At 36.0% G+C, this 21,201-nt stretch overlaps 1 protein-coding gene across 4 annotated transcripts in view; it reads left to right on the top strand.

The window, feature by feature from the left end:
* Positions 1-21,201, top strand: part of LOC142986641 (uncharacterized) — a 90,630-nt gene that overhangs the window by 48,809 nt on the left and 20,620 nt on the right. For 2 of the 4 annotated variants that reach the window (XM_076135190.1, XM_076135192.1), the window contains exons 9-10: positions 16,070-16,212; positions 18,173-18,221. In XM_076135190.1, coding sequence (XP_075991305.1) covers positions 16,070-16,212; positions 18,173-18,221 — 192 coding nt within the window. Of the gene's footprint in view, positions 1-356; positions 1,648-16,069; positions 16,213-18,172; positions 18,222-21,201 lie in introns of those variants that run through there. The other 2 variants (XM_076135193.1, XM_076135194.1) reach the window with 2 other exon arrangements.

The raw sequence follows: 21,201 nt of genomic DNA, 5'->3' as shown, positions 1-21,201 counted from the left end.
AAACCTGTTTTATCCTCTCTTCAGACCACTCGCTATCACCGCGAATGTATCCGATGTTACGCTCTTAAAGCGCCCATAATGCGTGGACTTTGTCCCTATGCCCTTCAAACCAGATCTTTAACTTGTGTAACAATTTAAGAGCACTTTATATTCGGGTTCATTGACCCTCGTTGTCAGGTAAAGATACGTGAGGGCCATTAACAATTTTACTGTCATTGTTTATGATGTCGCAATGCCACCCGGTTATTTGATTTATAAATATTCAGGAATTAACAATATCATTTTGAGGCTAATTCTAGATCTGATCAATATTCTTATTACGTGAAGATGTCAAATAGTCTTAACACGTAAAAATTTTATTAAGGTACAAAATGCACGGGCTCTCCCATTTCCTTCATAAACATCAACATAGCCAGCAGCGTGGCCAACAGCATGGCCAGCAACAAGGCCAGCAACAAAGCCAACAACCTGGACAGCAGCATAGTCAACAGTCTAGTCAACAGCATGGCCAACAACATAGTCATCAACCTAGCCAGCAGTACGGCCAACAATATGGTCAACAGTATAGTCAACAATATGGCCAACAATATGGGCAACAATACGGCCAACAGTATGGTCAACAATACGGCCAACATTATGGTCAACATTCCGGGCAACAATATGGACAACACCATAGCCAACAGCAAAGTCAGCAGACTCCACCATACAGCCAGCTCTACGGCCACTCTAGCCAACATTACAGTCAACAGAGTCACCGACATTATCAACAACGTGAAAGTACCCCTCCGATAGAAAAGGATGAGAGTGGTGACAGCTGGTATTCTACGATAAGCTCAACAGAATCACGTGAGTCCCGGAGTGCAGTACGAGATACACATGCGAGACCAATACCTATTAACCCTCGAGCCTCTAGCGCCCAACGTAGTTTAAGAGTGCCGTCGGGAAGTCCCTACGAGTTTGCTTCTAGTCCCCGCGATCGTTATCCTAACTTTGCGAGCTACTTTCGCGATGTTATGGAAGGAGAAAGGAGAGCTTCCCCCACTCAGCAACATTATCACACACACCACCCAGACTACCGGCGGCAGCGAAGCGAAGGAGAGCGCTATCAAGTTGGTGGTGTCAACACATACCAAGCGCCTGCCCGTCATGAATACCGTAATTACGTCTCACCACTGTACGGCGAAGTCATGGACGATATACAAGAGAACGAATATAGCAAGTGTGAGCGTTACGGTGAGATTTCGAGCACAAAACTAAGTCACAAAAATCGTTTTGATAACAAAAGTTTTGCTCAAAAATTGACTGAGAGCGTATGTAGTACCAAAGATAAAGAGCATTCCAATGAAAGGCGAGGGTCGGGGTCAAGCGGTAGCGGACAACGACAGAAGCATCACCCGATTCAAGAATTGTTCCGAACGTTCGGTAAAAAAGTGGGGCATTGGCGGCACGAAGCGTCTGGGGAAGGCCGCCGAGGTTCGTGCGCTATACCGGTTACCAGTACCGACGAGGCCCGTGCTATGGACAGTGATGAGTTTCGTTCGCGATCTAAGTCTCTCGATGGTGACCATATGCACAAAGTTTTGAGGAGGTCCGTGCTAGAAGATTGCGGTGCAACATACGAGATTTTTGAAGCTATATTACGAGAAGGTAGGAAAACTTATCTTTATTACTGCAATGTATAAAAACAATTTGTCAACGGTCGGAGTTTCTAGTTCCATAACACGTTTGTTGACTTACACCTAGCATGTTCTTAGTCCGTTTGCCGTTATCGAATCTCGCAATTGCTAGTATCTACTTGTATTTACGTACCTGAATAATATATAGTAAGTAATCTAAAGACAATATTTAGAATCCTCTCAGGGACGCGCGCTACCAAGAGCATGGTTATGAGCAATAATGTAATGCACTTCGCAATATTATTATGCATTTTTAAGTTATCCTTGTACGTACCTTACACCATGTAACATAATTCAATGTAGAAATATCGGTTTTCATTTATTAGTTTGGTGTTTTATTGACTCGCTCTAGTTCGCATGAGATAAGACTTTCACAGCGCACTTTCTTGTGGTTCTGTATGTCGCAGTGAGAAATCTAATATTATTATGGCATGTGTATAATTTATTTGACAGTTAAAAAGTCATGAGATCTAAAGATGTGAGAACTACGCTGGAATACCATCCAGAGTAGCTATATTTAAAAAGGTGTGTGATTTGCTGATGATTGTCGGTGACGTCAGTGAGTTGATATCATAAATATTCGATGAGGAAAACGTGATTTAATTTGTACTGAACATCAATTAAATAGTGTGACTGATTCACTTAATGTTCATCACTAAATTATCTGCAGTTGGCGCAGATGCGCAGCTGTGTTTATTTTAAAATGGGAGCACGATACGTGTTTGTCTGTCATCTGCAAATGGCCGACTCTATTGCACATGCCCTTACCCTTAAGAGCTAACATCATTGATCTTGCAAAGTCTAACATTGGGATTATAGTTCCGATTCGAGAAGCAAATGCAGCTCTAAGATTCTAAGTAAAATATTCGCGTATGCTGACAAGAACAGGAATAATTGAACAAACAAACTTCCACGTATTTTGTTCGTTTAATGTTTAAACACTGGAATTCATTTCTGGTTCCGTTGTCTGTTGAAGTTAAATAGAAAATCAATCAAGTGAGGACGTACCCGCGATTCTGCCTAAAAAAAATTTTCTGTATCGAATGGTATTTTTTGTTTCTGCTTGATTTCATTTGTAGTATCTGGGATGGGGTAAAAATATAAAGCAGTGAAGTTAACTCTACAGTGTCGTGGTCTGTATTGATAAATATTTTCCTTTAAATCTTAGGTATAGAGCCACATAGTTGAGAGATGAATAGTCATTCTGTGCGTGACATTGAGTATAGGAGATAACCTCTACGTCATGATATGTGCTCTATCCTGTCTGGATTGTGTCTGCTCGTTAAGTACCTTGTTGGAGAATTGTACATGCTTTATCATCATGACATTGACCACTAGACTAATGCTAGCATTCAAATGTATTATTCTACGTCGAGTATTGTTGTTTGAGCACTATTTGTGTTCTTATGCTATCTATACATTCATTGAAGTTATCGGTTATCCTATCATAATCTTGAAAGGTCTCGTATTTACCGATTTATAACGAAATGTGCTATCAATATTTTTCGTTTGACTGCTTAAAAATTTCCTATAAAATAGGTCTTTCCTCAAGATCACAAAAACGTTAACGTATTAAGAAACTTTCCAGTCACTAACAGAAACCTGTTAGATATAGTTTTCCATTGACATATCACTTGGTAGAGCGCCTTACCTATTGTCATCAGCTACATTTCGCAATTAATGAACACACAGTAGTATTAAAATGAAAGGCGCTTTGTTCGAGTATTCCTAGTATACTTATGCTCATATCTGGCTTCAAAGCAGTTATCATGGTAATGTATTTACATCCAACCTCTGCAATATAGTCAACCGTTAATTAATGCTGTCTCCTATTCCACCGACTAGTTTCAATATTTCCTTTCCAAAGTAACAAGTTCTGTATTTTCCGAGTGCAATAATTAATTATAACATAAATACTTTAACATAATATCTGCATATACTTATTGTTAAGCTTGTTTATCACGGACGATTCCTAGCAACCTTAGAAATAATATATTATGCATAATACATTGTAATTACGTATTTAAAACGTGAGTCATGGTGCTACACTCTTTTCGATAAACTACAGGGCAAAACAAAGTAGAGATACATTGAGTCAAGTTGTAATGTATCTCGGTACTAAACAAGTTATGAAATAGGATCCCTACCATCCCGTGGTTTGTTTACCAACTTACCGAGAGCCCGAATTTTCCCTCTGAAAACATTTATATCTAAGAGGAGAAACCCGTTTTATAAAGGGATGTTTACGTGTAAATATAACCGTTTATGTTTTTACCTCTCATTGCGTACGATTATGGGCAAGCATACAACAGATGTCCAAGCGGCCGTGCAGCAAATAAATAATAGTTAACGTCTCTATAAAGGTTGTCTGTGACATTGTCGTTATCGGAAAACTTTGTGGAGTTATGTAATTGCTATATGGCAACTAAAGGGCTCAACGCATCTGATGCAATGTAGAGGCCTTTAGCGTCATTTCTTGTGTTATAACTTAATGCTTAGATATCAGAAAACTAGATTAATATTTGAAGATTGAAACGAAATTAATTCAAGTTGCAATTATTGTTTCTTTCGATTTTATTGATATTTATGTGTAAAACTGTCATCTTATTAATTTGGAAACAATTCTTCGAATTATTATTTTGATATTACGACCTGTGTGGGCCTTTTGCTCGTTTTTGTATCTACTATACTATTGCCGTTTAATGAATAGCTTTCAGTACGAAATTCGGAGTAGCATTAATTGGTCCCTTGTTGCTTTCATATTGACTGCACACATGACGTGTTAAATTGCTTGTGAAAAATGTTACTTTATTGATATTGACTGGAAAATAACACGTACATTATAATTTGACTTGGTTTTTTGGGATTTAAGTAGAGACGCCATCGCTGCCCCTCCGTATTTCTCTTAAAGGCGGCGGGGCGCACGCGAGGCAGAAGCAGGAAGGAGTCTGAGACGTGAGACCGCGACCGCAAAATGCGACCGCAACTTTACTTACGGTCGCAGTCTCCTGTCGCAGTCTCGTATCGCGGTCTTCTATCTTTAACACAGCGCGAACTGTCGCCTTTACGTATTCCAAGTACATAATACTATGCTTTAGTTATTCGGCCACAGGTTGCTAGTTTTATTGTATATCTATCTGCATCTCTTTAAAAATATTGCCGACCCCTGTATATTGATTCTAACCGTATTGTCTTCGTAAACGTAATTAATTTACGACATTATGTCAACTTGACTGAGTATGTGGCACTAGTCATTCAACAGTATTTTATTCAATCTATTCATTCTCAACGTCCAACAGAGACCAACTGTCGTTCCGCTGTATTGCTCTAATCATTGACTTAATAAAGAATTGCTTTGTGTTCCGTTTTTACGTATTTACTAAACTTTAGAAGGAAGTCCTAGTACTAATGCTTGTTTACTTCTTCAATTTAGGCAGTCTTCGTATCTATTAAGCGTTGGTCGTTTAACTAATGTAAGTGCAAATCGAATACTCATTAGTTTGCCTTTGCAATATCAACCTTTGCGCATAACAAATGCTATGTATTTCAAAACATAATAACAAAGAAAATCATTGAAAAGTAAAAATTAAAATCGATTTTTTCAATTAAATTCATCAGCGAAAGATAAGATAAATCACAATCTCTTATTAATAATAAATTCGAATAAAATGACAGTAGCGCATTTGCAAGAGATTTAGAACCCATTTATTTAGCAGTCGATCACAGTCTGCAACAAACAGTAGTTTGTTATCACCTCGCTTGGCAGATAGATTGATGAGCGAACTAAACTCCGCAGACTCTGATATCAGACCGTAGCTCAAAGATAAAATAAATAATCCTCTATTCATCGTCTGGTGACTTGTTTACTACACACAAGTGCCAGACAAAGGTTTTTGATTTAGAGGTTGGGTCAAAGGAGCATGTAATCTGTGTAGGCCCTATACGTTCGTGTTAATCCGCGCCTCTAGGCTTACGCTTGAGATTGCAAGAAGGACAACCGGTGAAACAACAAACAATGTTCAACATATTCTCATAAAATATACAACATTTACATTTTCTTATTCAAAATATTTCCACCGTCCCAGTTAATTGTTTGTTATACGTATTCAAATAATGATGCCTTAATTGTATTTGGTTTCTTTCCTAATTAAACGTTACACGTGGCCACACATGTATTACAAATAGGTATATTAATATGCGATTTTTAAGAAGTTCAAGAAAGGTACAGTTATTAAAATATTTGCTGTAAATATCAGCAATAAGCATGCAATTTTAAACTTATTGCAAACATTCTAGTGCCTATATTGAAATTCTGATCTTAGGATCTAGGTATGGAAATTCAATTCTCCTAGGAGTCCAATAAAGTAAATAAAATCCGTTTCTTAAATTCTCTTGTTCGCTTTAATTACGAGAGCATCGCTGCGTAAGAATGTGATACAGAAACAATATTGCAGTTTCGGTTTCTTGAGACAATGATTTGCCATGGATCGAAGTTTGATGTTGTTAGATTACCTAGAGTAGAATCTTAGTATTCTGAAATTATCTAAATAGAGTAGACAAACATAGCATCTATTTAGCAAACAATGGAGGTATTGTATGCAAGTTTTGGTACCCACTTTTTTTGAGATTTGTGACAAAACTACTCATTCGTGCCGCGTCGGATGATGAATGGTCTTTACAGTATAGTCTCACGATTGCTCCCGATGATTAAATTTAAATCTTGTGAAAACACAAGCTTGGAAACTGTCGTTAGCGACAGCAAACTTAGTTAAACTATTGAATTCTTGCAAAATATTCAATGAAAAGGTACGGCGCATATACGATGTCTAACATGCCGCTAACAAACTTGATTATGGCATGGTATCGCCTTGTCGTAGGATGACTACATTGAAGACTCTATTATAGAGTGTCTTAAACAAAGTGCACTTTTTAAATTTTATTTTTTTCTTTTTAATGTGGGTTCTCTTAACCTGTAGAGCTGTGACATAGGATTGTCCAATTAATAAAAATGCTGGATAAAACAAAAGATTAACCCCTTTTTATTATGAAAACACGTGACAAAAACGGACAGAAGTTACGCCGAGCATCGATTCTGCTTGCGAATTAATAATCGTAATAACTAAATACTGTTTTTAGACTTTCTGTGTACCAAATTTTATCAATCAGTTCAAAAGAAAACGCGTCAAAGACTAACACACATACACATACATCACATTAATTATATTAGGTACTTACATATATATATGTAGGTAGGATACTCCAGTCTTCGAATGTCTGTAGTATTAGTACTACAGTCGTAGTACTACCCGCTTTGATAAATATTGTCTAATTCAATTAATTCATGTGATCGCGGTCAGTTGGCATCTATTAATAAATTTATGTTCTATTCTCGTATCATGGTGATAAAACTGCAGTTGGCTGCATTACACAATCATTGTATTGTTTATATAAGCTTTGTTAGTCTTATTATTATTGCAATATTAATATATATAGGTGTGTATATTACTCAGTACTAGCTCAGCCACGCAGGTAACGAGTTTTCTTTGCATTTTCTTTCTCTCTCCATAAAAACCTTTCCCGTGTCTTCTAGACCATTTTACAAAAACAATAAGCCGAATTGCTTTAGGCTTTCTTTAGTTTTGCGCTTAGCAACACATTTGACGATTAATGTTTATAGAAAAAATGTTTTTTTTAACCAGTAATCCCACTGCTGGATAAGGGTCTCCTCCCAAACAAGGGAGGGTTTAGCCCTTGAGTCCATTACGCTGCATTACGATAATATCTCAATACTGTTTTTTTTTGTAGCTGTGAAAAGTAGATTTTATCACTACCGTTGTGGTTAGTGTGGTTAATCTTGTGATAGATTCAGGCAAGTAATCCCAATTCAATATGATCTGACATCCTAAGTGGCAGTCCAGAGTCTGTTGATTTGTCCAATTAAACCTTATAGACTCGTTTGACATGTTTAGTCAAATCAGTACGAATAGCTACAGCGAATATTCTGCTCCTCCCTATATCAATTATCCCGTATATCTACAGTGTGATATTAAATGTCAGTTCCAAAAATCATAAGAGATAATTTTTGTGATACTGATATGATAAATCAGGTATTTTATTATAATCCAAAATCAAAACTGTTTTCGTCAGATTATCCTCTGAAAATAGGAATTGTAGCAATTTAATCAATCATTCGTTTGTATCGAGTTTTAAATTCTTTTGTAAAGCCTTTGTAAAAATATTTAAGTCGAAGGATTATAAATAAGTGTTTGGCATTTACGCGATCGTACGAGGCTATCTGTATCCCGGTCACGTGTAGGCTGAATGAAACCTTGTGTAGGTCAGATATAAACAAATGTTTATATTTAACTTACTATTTACATGATGGAGATTGGCTTTAATCTCGTCTGTAACCAGTGACACTGGGACAGTAGCGTGGGAACTGTAGGCCAACAACTAATCGAGTTGTATGCAAGGGTCGGGGTTGGCGGAGGTATAAAAATATAGAATTTAGAATATCAATTAACCGGAGGTTTATGCAACTGTTTGATACAACAACTCTTTTCTCTTTTTTTTTAGTACTAGAAACTATTAATTACAATCTGATAAATTGGGTATACTAAAGCAGGTTGTCCGGCTATAGTATTAGTTGTCGCATTTCGCAGCTTTGCGTGCGGGATGTAGCGCGGTAACCCACAAGCAAAAAAGTATAAAAAAGTTATTTGTATGTCCACACTTTGAGGTTTCCTTCTATTCTGTTATACTTTTGTTTAAACAGGACGTTTAGCATGATATAATACCCGCGAGTGTTGATTACGCGAGCTCTTTTGTACAGAGTGATGTTTGCAGTACCTGCATCTCTTCAGATGTCTAAGAATAATTGCACATTCACAATGCGCTCTTCAAACTCTTAGTGTCAACAAGCGCTAGGATGTACTTATTATATGATAACATGTTTTAACATCTTAATATTACTGAGAGTAGTGGTATAAGTTGGTACGAACCCGAGGTACACACCAATTTTCGAAGTTATGTGTGAATTAGAAATAATTTATCACTCGCTCTTACGGTGTTCCTAAGAACAGTTCTGGAGGGTATGCAAAGTCCCCAACCCGCAGTTGACCAGCGTGATGGACTCAAGGCCAAATCCCTCCCTCAATACGGGAGGAGAGCCTTGTCCAGCTAATTAATGGGCTAAATTTAGTAGAGTATATCATAACATATTTTATGTTTAACATGATAATAACAATGTCTAAAATTAAAAGGGGAGATCTATGTTTAACAGTTCATAATTTGTATGATTAAGTCATAATATATCGTTAGAAATGTTAAAAACTGTTTATATCTCGTAAACATGCTTGAAAGATACCTCGTAGAGAACCGGATGACGTCTTCTTTGAACGTGGCCTAGAGGAAAATATCATTATGATTTCCGTCATCAACACTTCCAACCATTATCCACTCACTGCGTGTAGGTCATCGCAGAAGCACGCCTACTTGCTATAAAAATAAACACTCTTGATACAAGTGTTACACTCGTTTATGTAAAGTTATTTTCGAAAAGGATTAGGATACAATTATAATAGTCAATAAATATTAAAAAGAAATGTAATTTGTCAACATATAGTCGAAATTGGCATAATAGAGGTGTCGAGATACAGTAATTTTATAATAAGTGTTTTTGTATATCGATTAAATTGTTGTATGATCACTTTCGAAACAACACTAAAATAGCAGTACGTTTAAATATTCTCTACAAACAACCACCACTAGTTCTATACTAGCTGTAGTCCAATCTAAAATGCAAACAGAGAATCTATGAAACATAAATATCAGTTTTTAATTAAAAATCTTTTTCTCCCTTCGTAATAAGGAAATTAAATTTTTCTTCAAGTAGATCGGAACTTTATTAACTGCTGCGTTTGAAATAAAAGGATCGTGTACGTCGTGGGAACTAGCACACATAATTGTTACCGGATATTTATAGTGTAACCATGTTAAGTTAACCACGTTAAGTGTCAGCGGGTCTTTGAAATTTCAATTGAATCATTGTCTTCCCTATCACGTGCCGGAAGTTTTGTGTCAAGTCAAGGGGATGCGATCACATATCTTTGTATGTGTAGAGAATATACCAAATGACACTATTTTGTATAGCTATGCAAGACGAATGAATTCTTTACAATGTCTCGCTGCAACAGGCTAGGCATACTATTTTTATATTTTGATTAGATTTGCTGCTGTCGTAGACTTGACCTTTCTCAAAGCAAGAATAAAATGCATTAAAATTGATACTTTGTCTGTGTACGAGTATTAAAAATACCTGCGAGTGCTAATGCGATAAATAAAATATTTTAAATATTTTGTAGGCACAGATTAGAGTTTTGGCCGATTTTTTTGCTTTAGCATAATGCTAATTCAATTTAATTTAGCAACACTTTTTTTGTACATTATTATTTTTTAGTTTTATATTCTTTCTGTTCGTCAATAATACTTTGTTTAGTTTACAATACATTTACTGCTTTCAGGCTAGATACGAAATCTAATAACTATCCTAGCGCTCATTGTTGTTTGGAATCCGGACATAAATCACGGAGCTAAGTCCGTGATTTCTGTCAGATAATATTACGAGTGTTCATTAGTAGTACATTGGTCGAATACTCTGTCGTCCCAGCGTTTATCCGCAGCTGAATAACATTCGTAGCTCTATTCCTAAGCTTTTGACTTATAAACTTCGCTGATATTAACAATTTTTGTTCGTTCACTTTTACGTAGCGATAGTAAAAGTGAGGTAAATGTTGGACCATATTATGGACATAAAACTTAGTTTTGTTTAGGGGCAGTGACCCAACTATTGGTAAATTTTGCCAGAGTAAAACTTTTATCAAATTGTATTAATCTGGACCAAAAATAACGCTTAGGCGAACGTATTTTTGGTACAAAAAAAGTTGGCGCTTGAATGATTGAATGTTATAGTTTAGAAAATTTATTGAAAAGATACTAGATTGAATGTTGTTTTAATGTTAATTCTCAATATCGGTACATTTGTTGAGAGAAAAATATGTAGCTTTCAAGTGTCTTCATTAATTCATAACTAACAATAGGTTTAAAAGAGAACAGAAAACTGACAATAACAACAGCTCTTATGAAAACAAAGGCTGTAACAAAAGTAAAATACTTAATACTTCTGCAACCGTTGCGATGGGTACAATATCTAAGTACCTATGTAACAAAAAGATTTATTTACTTGTAATAAAAAATATTCACAATATACAACATTATTTAGTACAAAAACCGATTATAATTGGGCAAAACAAAAGGCTTTGAGGAAGTTGAATGCAATTCGCAGTCACGATCAAGACAGTTTAGTTGTCAGTTTGTTGACATTTTGATCATAGTGATTTTTGTGCTCTATACCATGTAGTACCTATATGAACTTTAACAGGTGACTATTAATAAACTTGTCAAAAGTAATTAATTTCTATCATGAAAAATACAAGCAGATTTGGAATCACTTCATTTCGTACTATTTACCGGTTCCTGTCATGTCTCCGTCACTAACCCGCTGTATTACAACATAAACCAACGATATACAAATCACTTGAGTTCCAAATACATTTGCTCTTACGATTCGGGAATAAACATGACATCGCTGGAATCACATCAAAGTATTATAAATAGCATTAGTATACGGATTTGCATTCGTTTGATCTAATCTTATCTGCGCTCGTACCGTCCCATGGAAGGTCCCCCACATATTCATTGCTTGATTTAATCCCTCCTCCGACCTTATTTGGCATAGGCGAGATGCCTATTCGGTACAGCAATTTCATTAGGTACGATATTAAAAACATCTGGATGCCTAGATTTAAATATATACGAATACTTTCGAATAGATTTTGAATTCGTTTTATTTACCCGAGTAAATCGTTTTATGGATTTCTGGTTGATTGGGTCGAGGTAATACTGGAAATCAAAATACACATACATTTAAGTTTTGCTACTTTATTTAAGGGTTTCCCTATAGTGTTTTTGACTTACACTTGACATTTATAGACGTGTTATTTTAATTTGATCAAAGTGGCACATAAATTACTCATTTGCACGTAAAATTATTGATATTATTCACTCGTTCTCGATATTATCGTCTCAGCCTAGTTGCTATGGATATAATTTATTATATTATTATTGCATTCAAAGGATTGGGAGCACAAATGTGGCTGATCAATATTGTACAATAATACCTTACTGTTATAAAAGAGTATTTATTATGATAATTTACTGGAATACCTCATTTCACTTTCAAATTGCCATTTGAATTGTTATGATTCTGGAAAAAAATTGGGCTACCGACATAGGCTCGAACATTATTTCATAAAATATATTTGTTTGAACGCCTGGAAAAGTATAGACGATCCTGTTGATAAATTACGTGTAGGTAAGCGTATTAGAGTAGGAGCTCACTCGTGTGAAAACCCAAGTTCAGCAATAAACGATTCGCCGATAGAAAATAATGAGTTAACGTTTTTAGGCTTAGAAAAAATATACAGTATAATCAGATATAGTAGAAAGAAAGACCAAAAGTAAAGACAAGAGTTTTTTTATACCTTTTTCATGTTTACTATATTGTTTGTAGTATTCACATTACTTCATTGAACTTAATATTTTCAAAGATTGCAGCTGTATTCTATTTAAAGAGAGAGAACGCATATAACAACTGAATTAAAAGGATTAAATCTATAAAAACTTAGAACTTAATGCAGAAACCGGATCAACTGGCAGTGATAAATAAATTAAATTATCGGATACGCGCGGATATCACGTTTTCCCACACATCCTAAATCTAATAACTCAATCTAGCTTTAAAAAAACTAGGCGAAGGTCAGAATGCAGTAAAAAATCTACTGCGTATTTTTATCTATGAAATATTGGTCTGAGTGTAGATTTAAGTTATTCGTATTTTTGCACTGCACGCGTGAATTTTCTAATAAAATTGGCTATATAAGCCACCTGCGTGCGCATCAGCGCCGACTTAATTAGGAGTTGAAGTGGTCGCTATGGCCGAAATCGGTCGGATAGATCATCATATGTTTGAAAGATAATTGAAGATCTAAAACCAAAGTAACAATTCAGTTGGGATAAGCCACTACGAGTAATCGCAAGAACTGGTACAAATGAACGGTACCTAATGTCGGTCATGGTATAATCCACTAGTTTACATTGTAGGTCCTGCTAGGTCGCTGTTATAAGATCCCTTGTGTCCTAATATGGTAGTGGGAAGTGATTGATCGAGCTATTCATTGGTCAAAGACCACACAACGCGGTCAATTACTTGAACGTTGTAGCTATGCAGCCCAGCATATATTATATTATATAAGTGACTCTGGTGGCTATGTATGGCTCAGTAATTATATAACATGTTTTGTTATGAAAATTGAAATGTATTCTGTAATTAGCGTAAAGTATTCGGAAACGTTGATACTGTTATTATTTTCGTAAAAGCGATCCCATTAGAGAGGCTGGAATATACGAGACTGCCCTGGTAAAAAAATTACATGTTACCATTTGCACGTTAATGGACCTGAGGTGTAAAATATATCAGAGTATCGTTTTAACTTCCAAACAGCAGCTAAAAGCACAATTATTTTTATTAAAATTGCACTTAATGGAAACACGGTTCCCCTGTGCATATCACATTACATCAAAATAACAAATATAAAATGGCCAATATTTTGTTATTCACTTTTAATGTCGACGTGTAATTTGTTCTTGTAAATCGGGCACTGTATGATTTGCCTCAAGAGCTAATGATGTTTCAAATGTCAGCTGCGTTAAAGCTCTTTGATTATGTTCGATTGTTAGTCACAGACATTTTGAATGTAATAGGATTAAGAAGAACAACTTTTTATCACAATTTCATACTTTAGTCTAAAAATATTCTTTACAAATGTCAGATATCAGTATTTACTATCAAATTATGATTGAAATCAATACTTAATAGCATGTGAGTTACTCATTATTCTTATCAAAGTGAGTTTAAGATGTAAGAGCACTCATCAATCTGGATGTCAACCGTGTGTTTACGCCAATATCCTCCCACATTGTCTCGCCATTGTTCATTGTGATTGTATAAAGGACAGAGAGACAGCTTGTTTAGCTGCGTTGATTATAGTGCTTCTTGAACACGCTTGACGCGATGGTTTAATTTCTAGGCGGTCAGCCTCATTACTGTTGTTCGTTGTCGTTACGCGTATAAAGCAATTATATTTTTATAAGTATCATTTGAATGTTCTAGGTGTGTTATGTACAGTAATACATATTATTGAATTGAAGACTTAGATAAGACTTCTCGATACGATTTTAAAAAAATAGGGAAATTTGCCGGAAACGAAATTTCCTAAAAGTTTTACTATTCGCTGAATTCCATAAAAGTGTAACGTTTATAGAGCCGGCAGTGTACTACCCCTCACGTCATGTTTTCAGTGGCTAACATAATTTAGTTTGACGAACTTTCAGCTTGAGCGCGGAAAAATATATTTAGTTTCCAACGATGTCTTTTGTGGTTAATGTGGTGACATTTTGTGGCCACTATTAGATATAACTTTGCTCATAATTAAATTGACCCAATTAAGCATCTAGTGTTCCGTACGGCTGGTGTCAATTAGAGATTTAAACTAGCTACACTAATTATAATTAATATGATTATAGGCCAAATTAGGTTTGTCAACAGTGTCTGGGATCTCGACGCACAACTTAATTATGGTAATAGCGTTATAACTGGCACGTATTTGAATAATAGATCGGAAGATATTGATGAGCTAAGCTTAGTCTCCGGATGCTGAAAAAGGAAAATGTGTGTAACTCCATCTTATTAAACGAGTGAAAAATTCCCCAATTTGTTCGTATAGCCGTCACGGGAAGTTGAAGACGTGTGACCGACCGTTACGTCTTTTAAGTTAACAAATTGAGTTGAAAACACCCTCTAGCCGCCAGACCTGAATAAATGCGGTCGTGTGTGTGGTTTTGGGTTCGCACTATAACTTTAGTTTGTGTTTACAAAGATATACATATTATGTTGTTCTCCATCTCAGATTTCAATCCTTCTTAATTTGCAATTTTCTAACGAGTATCTAAATATAACTCACAAAATATTTCTCTAGTAATAACAGGTTAATAGGCAATTAGAGCTTCTTAGCATCTTTTAAAATTTATTGAGTCTATAAATAATGATATTTCAACCTTGACACTCATTACATTTCCAAGGGGAAAATGCAAAGGGTGGACATCTAACTCGCTTTTATAAAATGCATTTCAGTCATAAAATCTTTTATGCAAAATCAATCCTGCCATTTTAAATGAAATTTCATTCCCATTATTTAGTTAGAATGAGTATTTTGTTCCTACTATTCCTATTAGAATTTTTAAAAGAGGGATTTATATTTCTGAGCGTGGTTCTGAGTAAATCCTGTCGTTTTTAGTCTTAAACTGTGAGTATTTGTGTTTTTTAGCTTGAAGTGCAACCAACGCATTTCACTGGAAAATATTCGCGTTCCATATGAGTTAACCCATTAAGCACTCTCTATGAGAGTAAAAACGTCAGTAAACTGTGCGCGATGAAATACATTTTACGTAAAATAACATTGTTTGAGTTGCGCACCAAAATGGCATAGTGTAGGTTGCAGTCCGTTTAAGCTCCACGACTGATCCTAATCTAGTTAGGTATGTTAAGTTTGTGCCCACTCTAGAATAGGCACGACGTTTTTGACGTTATACGCACGAATATAGGTAAACTCTTGCCGGATACAACATTTAAGTAATAGAACATTAGGATAACGATTGATATCGATCGTTTAGATTAAATTTATCTGTCATACGTTGATTGTAAGTTGACGAAGGCAAACGTATTAATCTAAATCACCATGACATCCAATTTTCTAGATTTTGTTGACGTAACCGCCGTCAACCCATGTACAAGCCAATTTGTGAAACACAAAACAAATCTGTCACGCGAAGAAATGTAACCCGATACTTGCTGTTATCCTTATTATCTCAACTGAATTATTTTCTCTTTTTGACCCTCAGTTTGTCAAAATATATCGGATTCTTCCTTTAGTACTGAGCTTGCTTCTATTTTATAGTTTGTTATAATAATATACCTGTTACTACCTGTCCGTTCGTAGCCTTAGTCTATTCAGCGCTTTGTACACGTAAATGCTATCATGACGTGGGCGCATACAAAGGAACTCGACAAAGTAAGAGGGGATAAGCTTTAACATCAAAATGGACTTAGAAAGTGCATAAAACACTAGTACAAAATGAATTAAGTACTCTAAAAAAATCAATTTCGGATACATAATTAGTTAACATTTTGTAATTAAATGTATTTTATTCTTCAACAGGAGCTCATTTGCGGCGGGCAACATCACAAGACGCTGAGAAACGTCGGTCATCGTTAGGCAATGTGCCGACCATTCGTCATCGCGCCTCGGACGCCTTCCTCGACCCTCACCATGCCGCCATGTTATTCCGCGATTCTCGAGGGGTGAGTGATGAAATGTTCGTTGTTTTAACGTAGTGCAAAATCGCCTCTATGGTATGGTGTGTGTACGTGCATACTCTCACGTTCTCACGGGCTAATCTCACAGTTCTAGGCGGCACGAGTCATTCGATCGTTCTTTTCCTCCTTTTGTACTTCCTTTAAGTACCTACTCGGTTACTAGAGCTGATGTTAGTGATTATGTTACGGTTATAACTTGACTTTATCGTTAGTAGTTTTTTTTTTATTAAGACTGACTTGTCTTTATTGCCATTTTAGATTTAGGCATAGCACATTGTGGTCTATTCTATCATTATTATGTTTTTTTTATTTACTATAAGTTCCATTGTGTTACATTAATACTTGTCTATAAAGTTCAATACTTGAAAATGTAGCCTTCTCCGAAGAAAATAATAATAGAACAATGGCAAAAGCCAACAATGAAAGGGTGGCGAAGTATCGATTCGGGTCATGCATTCTACAACAGTAGCTATAGTGTTAGAAAGTTAACTTTGCCGAATCTTGTTTGAGTAAAGTTTCCTATTAATCACTGCAGAGATACGTTTTCAATTTACTTAAAGTTAAGCGTTGTTTCGAACAAGTGATAGATTGTTAGTTATTGTTGGAGAGTGTATTATCTGTGTGACTCACTTGCAATATCTAGTTACTGATGTTGTTAAGCTCGTAAGTATGTCAGACTTCATCCCTAAGGGCTAGTCCGTAATAACTTCATGCTACTAGCTCTTTATCTATCACTGCTTAGTTATTTTCCTAAAGAATCTGTTGATCAGCCTGCTATCGACAAGAATTTTAATTAATTCTTGTAGTGTATAATTAATAGCATGTGGAAATGAAGTTTCCTGCTCAAAGGCGGCTTTAATAATATTTTCAACCTGGTAATATAGGGAAGAAGAAGAGCCAGTAATTAATAATCGATTTTAAATATACCCTCGATATTTGCGCTGGTGTTTTTAGACGCCTCATTCTAACCTATAAAAGTTTCGCACTGCACTTGTTTAGAATTACTTGTTGCCCAAAAAGTCTAGTTGGGCCCTGGTGTCTGTTTCTTCACTCGTGAGTTTGATTTAGTTTGCGTGATTAACTGTTATTTTTTTGTTTTTTATTGGTTTTTCTAAATTTGACGTAGAGTTGTAAGACAAGCACTCTGCAAATCTGTAACAAAGTTCATTCATTAAATAAAAGTTTACGATAACATCGCGTGAAGCCGAACTTTAGGCCGCCCTTGACGTAATTGCCACTTGTTATCTCGCAAGGCGACCGTCAGGGAACTTTTGGTACTAGTAATCATTTACCCACTTGAACCCTTTTACAAACGTTCTGCAACTAAACCCCAATTGACATGGCGGTTTACTGTCGCCAGGATCGAAATCAAATGCATTCGAGTTAGGTTCGAGCTAACGTAAAATCATATTTCAAACAATACAAACTATATATAGAGCATAACTGAAAGCTGAATTAAAGTGTAACCAATAGTAATGTTTGATTCATATTATTTTCATTTTAAATCAGTATTAGAACAGCCGCTTCGTAGTTGAATAGTAGTACCTACGTCCTTACATTAACCCGATCCTAACTCGATTGCATTCAAATTCGATCCTGTCGGGAGTATACCACATGAAACTAGTAGTTCAGTGGACTGAATACTCGATGTGGAAGAACGGCAAGTGGAGGTCAACAGATCGTCGAGCATACATTGTAGGCTTTTGACCGTTTTACACAACAGCACATCTACGAGTATCGGCTATTATTATTGGTATTGGCGGCAAATTTTGTTTGACACGGCCCTACTTTTCATTGGTTCTTATGTTTTCAAAACTCAGCGATATGCACATACCAGAAATATTTAAAATTTTAAAGTAGTTTCAATCACCTACTAAAAATGCATCATAGTGTTCGTAGCTTTAATTTATTATGTAGCAGGAATTAAATTTGGTATTTGTTACAGTTGCCGGTGGCGGATCCTTTCTTGGAGAAAGTCAGTCTTTCCGACCTAGGTAAGTTTTCAATTTCATTTTTAACTATTCAGCAATGCATTCGACGAAGAAAGCTATCGAAAGAATAAAGGTTCAAACGGTTTCATCGGCTAACATTACTTTATTCCCCTCTTCAATTTGCGGAACGTTCACAGAAAATAAATTACCCCTTACTTCGCATGGACCTTATGTTGGATCTTGAAAACGTCACATTATTTTAAACTACTACCGGGCCGGAACGCGACCTCGATTTAACAGATCCGTTGGATGAAATCCAGAGGGATTGGGTGTATCCCTTATGTAATTTCCTCCGTAACTAGAAGATGCCGCCTGTAATAGCGATACACTTTATGACACATTTCTTTGAACTGCGAGGGATACGGTATGATATTTTTCAAATATGATCATATAAATACAGTGCAACAAATTGCGTTGCAAGACAACATTATAAATGAGAAGAATTACACTGTCACTAATTATAATTAGTAATTAATCAAGAATTCTAATTTCGTCGCCCTTTAGAAATGCAATATCAGTTCTGAATAAAACTTAAACAATTTTGTTGTTCTTCAGTTTTAAATGGGCTTAGGAAACCAAAATAATTGGCATACCAATGTTTATTGAGATATAATTGACTGACTCTCAAAGTTTCTCGATTATAACGTAATAAAATTATTAAGTTTGCGGCTAACCGGCTATCAATTACAAATTGCTTGAAAAACGATAAAGAAACGGAACAGTTATTTTAATTTCCATGAAATATGTTTACATAAGCAGTTTAGATTATCGTAAACCTCATAATGCACCGCACCGATAGAAACGGGCCAGTTTTATTATCACATTTAATTTATATTTATCTGTGTATAAGTCGTTGGTCTCATGTAAAATTTTACGATGCTTTTGATAGCGATAAATTCGTTTTATATCGGTTATACAACATTAACTTCACCCACTTTGATTAGAAGAACGAACAGTGGTCAGTGTTCTCTTGAAGTATCGCTTCCTTGTGATTACTTAAGTTTACAATGTACGTTCGGACATAATCATATGTAAATAATGGGAAGTAATAGTTAAGTTTTTTTTGGGAACCCAAGTGTTGTTGCAGAGTAGTGATCTAAAAGTATGCCATCGAATAAAAGTTGAATTAAACCTATTTGTCTTTCTATGCAACTAAATCAAAATGTAATTAAGAGTGAAGTGAATTGTTGATAGACGTTCTATAGGAAGAAAGCAGTATGTATATCTATTCGCAAAAAGGAGCGTCGAAATTTTTTGGAGGTAACTAAATATTATCTAATATTCATTGCTCATTATTGTTCATTCTTTTATGTCTAACAAAAACGAAATTCTGTGTTGATTTTTTGTTAATGTGTCTACAATATCTTTCTTTTTGGAGATAACAGGAATATTACGGGCAGTCTTCATGTCTGTCTTATAACCCTCGGGGTATCGTGTCGACCACATTTTAATAAAACCCAAAGAACTCCTTAGTAACACAAATTGCTTATAAATTATTCTCCTTTTGATAGGCCGCTGTTAAATAATGTTATTGTGCTGTAATAACTTTTTTCACGTTTTGAAACAAAAAAGTTTGAGAGTTAAATACGTTTGCCTAGTCGTTGTTATTTATTAATTCTTGAAATTAATTGTGATCAATTCTATAATACATTTTATACATTAAAAATAATCGCAAAAAGTTATCACAAGATAGCGTACTTACTATGTACAAAATTGTTATAGAAAAAAATACAAAAAGGTTTGTTTTTACACAGGTCAAGATTAACGACTTTACTATCGTGACCCTCATCCAAAACACTACCGCGTTCACGAGTGTGTACGGACGTTACCGAACTGCTGTCGTTTTAGATATTTTGTCTCGTTCATATCATTTTGTACATGAAGCGACCGCCTTAAAAGCGTATTTTTAAGAAATATTATTTTTAGGAGTAAAATGCTTTGCTTGTGTGATTCTTGCCGCAAATCCATAGAAATAGATCTAACGGACGTGCGACTCTTCCGTATGATCATTTTTAGTCTTCTAAACGTGGAGCGCGGGGACGCACGACTAAATTGTCCCACTTTCTTAACGCCTGGATTAAAGAAATTATACGAATCCGTTCAGATATATAAATGCACTTTTTTTAAGATACATGCTTAATTAAATATTTGTATCTTTATTTTCGTACCATAATAAGACGATAGTTATACTAAGACTTATTTTTCTATTCGGTCTTTAAAGATGCATTTAACGTAATATAATTTTTGGGACATGCGTAATTAATCTCGCTGTAAGCTATTATAGAGAATTTCTATATCTTTATTTCTGTACGATTATCAAATTATCGCGTCACACAAGATTGCTAGAGCGATAGATGTGAAAGCTACCGGAAGCACGTAAAAGCGCTGCTAATTTTCATCCCTTAGAGAAGCACTTCGGTTTACAAGTACATTACTTTCATAATTGATTGAGGGCTTATAAATTAAAATTAAATACAAGTACTTGATACAAGCAAAACAAAGAGGCACCGGTCAATTAGTGCTAATTTTGTGACATAAATAAACATAATATTTGTCTGCGATTCGTCATCGAAGACTTATTTGTCTCGTCAAAAGTGATGAGTGATGCGTTTTGGTCACATCTCCTCGGGCATACGGCGGTGGGCGTGAGCTGGCAAGGGGCAGACGTCCAAGCGTCGACGGTGCGGCGAGTGGTGTCAAGTTCGTCGCGCGTCTCCCGGCGCGGGCGCGGGCAGCGCACCGCGTATAATTAGCAGTGAGCCGTGGGAGGCGCGGCGGGCCGCACCGAGTGGCGGCGGGCGATGCGCCGCCCGGGCCCCGTGCATGCTGCGCTTACACTACTTTTCGGACAACCCCGCGCTCGCAGTCGACGACGACGAAGAGTCCGTTTATTCTATCGACCTCATCAAGGAGTTCGAAGCCGTCGGCCGCGCCTGGAAGGCGTTCCTTGCTGACTGGCTCCTCAAAGGTGCCGGTTTGTTTA

Source organism: Anticarsia gemmatalis, chromosome Z, assembly GCF_050436995.1.
Source record: "Anticarsia gemmatalis isolate Benzon Research Colony breed Stoneville strain chromosome Z, ilAntGemm2 primary, whole genome shotgun sequence".
Taxonomy (NCBI): Eukaryota; Metazoa; Arthropoda; class Insecta; order Lepidoptera; family Erebidae; genus Anticarsia; species Anticarsia gemmatalis.
This window is presented reverse-complemented; position numbering and strand designations above follow the sequence as displayed.